Here is a 2,367-nt window from a genome sequence, read left to right as displayed (position 1 = left end):
AGGGCGACATACTAAATAAATAAATAAAATCTCAAAAAAAAATTAAAAAAAATATCAAACACATCTTTTTTTACATTAACATTGTCCTAATGGACTGAACAGAGAAGGCAAGTGATAGGTATTTTATAGACTGGAAGAATTATCTTACCTGGAAGATCACCCTTTGAGATGGTCTCTGTATCTAAATTGTAGGTGTCCTGGAGACGCAACAGAGCTTTGGCTGCCCCAACCTGATCTTCATCATTAGGGAAGTACTGTCTCTGAATGGTTAGGTTAGAGATAAAACCTTAAAATAGAAAAAGAAAAAGAAGAAAAAAGTAAGTTACTGTGGTATCTGTGGAAACAAGATTTTTAAAAAATTGTAAAAGAATATGACAAAAAAGCCAGGCATGGTGACTTACTCCTATAATCCTAATACCCTGGGAGGCCAAGGTGAGGAGAGGATTACTTGAGCTCAGGAGTTAGAGACCAGCCTGAGCAAGAGCAAGACCCCATCTCTACTAAAAAACCCCAGAAATTTAGCCATGTATGTTATGTGTCTGTAGTCCCAGCTACTCAGGAGGCTGAGGCAAGAGGATGCTTTGAGCCCAGGAGTTGGATGTGGCAGTGAGCTACAATGATGCCAGTGAACTCTACAGATTTCCAATCCAGAGTATTTATAAGGATTTTTCCCCATCTACTTTATTATTTCCCACCATACCATGAAAGTTCTACATCTCAACAAGAAAAAAAATTAAACACATAGAATGAGATTTAACATACCCCTAACTTATTTAAGCAAACCCTTTCTAATGTTGCCTAAGTAATCAGAGGTCTAATTATATCTGTATCAGAAAGTAAAAAATAACTAACACAAAAACTGAATTCTTAGTTATACAATGTAGCAAGAAAAAAGAAAATGACTGCACTGAGCTTGAGAAATGAACAGATTTGTGAATCTCAAAATGATATATATTAGCAATCAATTATACTTTCAGATACTAGATGATAAGTAAAATCTGTGCTCTTATCATTGTCTTCTACATACCACACATTATGTTAATATGTAAACATATAATTTGGTAGAATTCTTTGAAGGAAAAGATGTTAATTATACGTTTAAGATAAACAGCTAAACTAGTTTATTAAAATATATTTAGACCTGTTTAATTATTAAATATAGTGTTCATCAATCAAGATTTACTACATAATGAAAACTAATCTTAAAGAGGATTTATATAAAGTATAGCAAAAAACAAACAAACCAATTACTAGTTAACAGTATAACCCTTAAGGGTAATGGATGCTAAACATTCTTTAAGAAACAAACAAAAAAGGTAAAAAACAAAAACATAAAAAAAGTGGCTTAAAATTTTAATATAGGTGTCATCATGTGCAAATAAAAATTACACATGCGACCCCCCCCCATTAAATTATAATCAGCTACATATACGTTGAATAGCAAAAGACCTGGCTTTTTTATGTTAATGGGAATGTTTAAATGAACAAATAGCTGGAAGAGGGCTAAAGTTCTTGGTGTTATTTTTCATGTGTGTTTTTCCCCCCTTTTAAAAGATGTGGTCTTGCCATGTTGCCCAGGCTAGAATGCAGAGGCTTATTCAGAGGCTTGATCCCCCTACTGATGAGCATGAGAGTTTTGACCTGCTCTGCCTCTGACCATAGTTTTTGGTTCTAACATCAACTTTCAATCACAGCCTCTACATGGAATTTTACCAGTAAGTTTTACAGAAGGCTCTAATGTTTCTTATGCCCCAAACAAAATCTAAGAAGTTGCTTAAATCCTCTGTAATAAAAAGAGAGAGAAGAGAGACACACATATAGACACACACATACACTTCCTTAAAAATGTTCCCAACTTGTTACACATAGTAGAGAAAATAGTCAAAGGCATTTCTCTCTCATAGTGAAGAAGTATTTTCAAGTACTTGCTTTATTTTTTCTTTTCAACATTCCCTGTCCTAGGCAGAATAGCTTCACTGCTTACAAACACTGGTAAACACCCTTGAAGCATTTCCTTTCTCTCCCTTGTTCTCTATTTTATTTTTTGCCACTTATATTCATTCATTATTTGAGCCTCTAGTATGTATCAAGCATAATCCCTTTACCTCTCTACACTCTAGACTTAGTCTTTTATATCTGCTACTGCCATATCTAAAACATCTCTACATTCTAACTATAATTTTATTATTTCACATAGAAAGACTTCCTGTCACTGTTTGCAGCCTCAGCTTTTCACTTTATTGTCTATGTTGAGTAAAATAATCCTAAGGGTCAAAAAGGTAGGTACAACAAAGCTAACCCTTCTCTTTATGGTAACACTCCCAACATTTTAAAAATTGATTGAAGACATACTTTTTTTTTTTTTTT

At 33.6% G+C, this 2,367-nt stretch overlaps 1 protein-coding gene across 5 annotated transcripts in view; it reads right to left on the bottom strand.

Annotated features, from left to right (window-relative positions):
* The window catches only part of P4HA1 (prolyl 4-hydroxylase subunit alpha 1), a 78,261-nt gene that overhangs the window by 52,316 nt on the left and 23,578 nt on the right, over positions 1-2,367 (bottom strand). For all 5 annotated transcript variants that reach the window (XR_002771742.1, XM_003783567.3, XM_023509643.1 and 2 more), the window contains one exon: positions 149-286. Coding sequence is in view for 4 of the 5 variants with exons in the window: in XM_003783567.3 (XP_003783615.1) it covers positions 149-286 (138 nt within the window). In the remaining variant the exon portion in view is untranslated. The remainder of the gene's footprint in view (positions 1-148; positions 287-2,367) is intronic.

The sequence above is a fragment of the Otolemur garnettii genome, unplaced genomic scaffold (genome assembly GCF_000181295.1).
Source record: "Otolemur garnettii isolate 467f Iridium unplaced genomic scaffold, OtoGar3 scaffold00008, whole genome shotgun sequence".
NCBI classification, from domain to species: Eukaryota; Metazoa; Chordata; class Mammalia; order Primates; family Galagidae; genus Otolemur; species Otolemur garnettii.
Note: the sequence above shows the minus strand (reverse complement) of the source record. Positions and strands in the feature narration are given on the sequence as shown.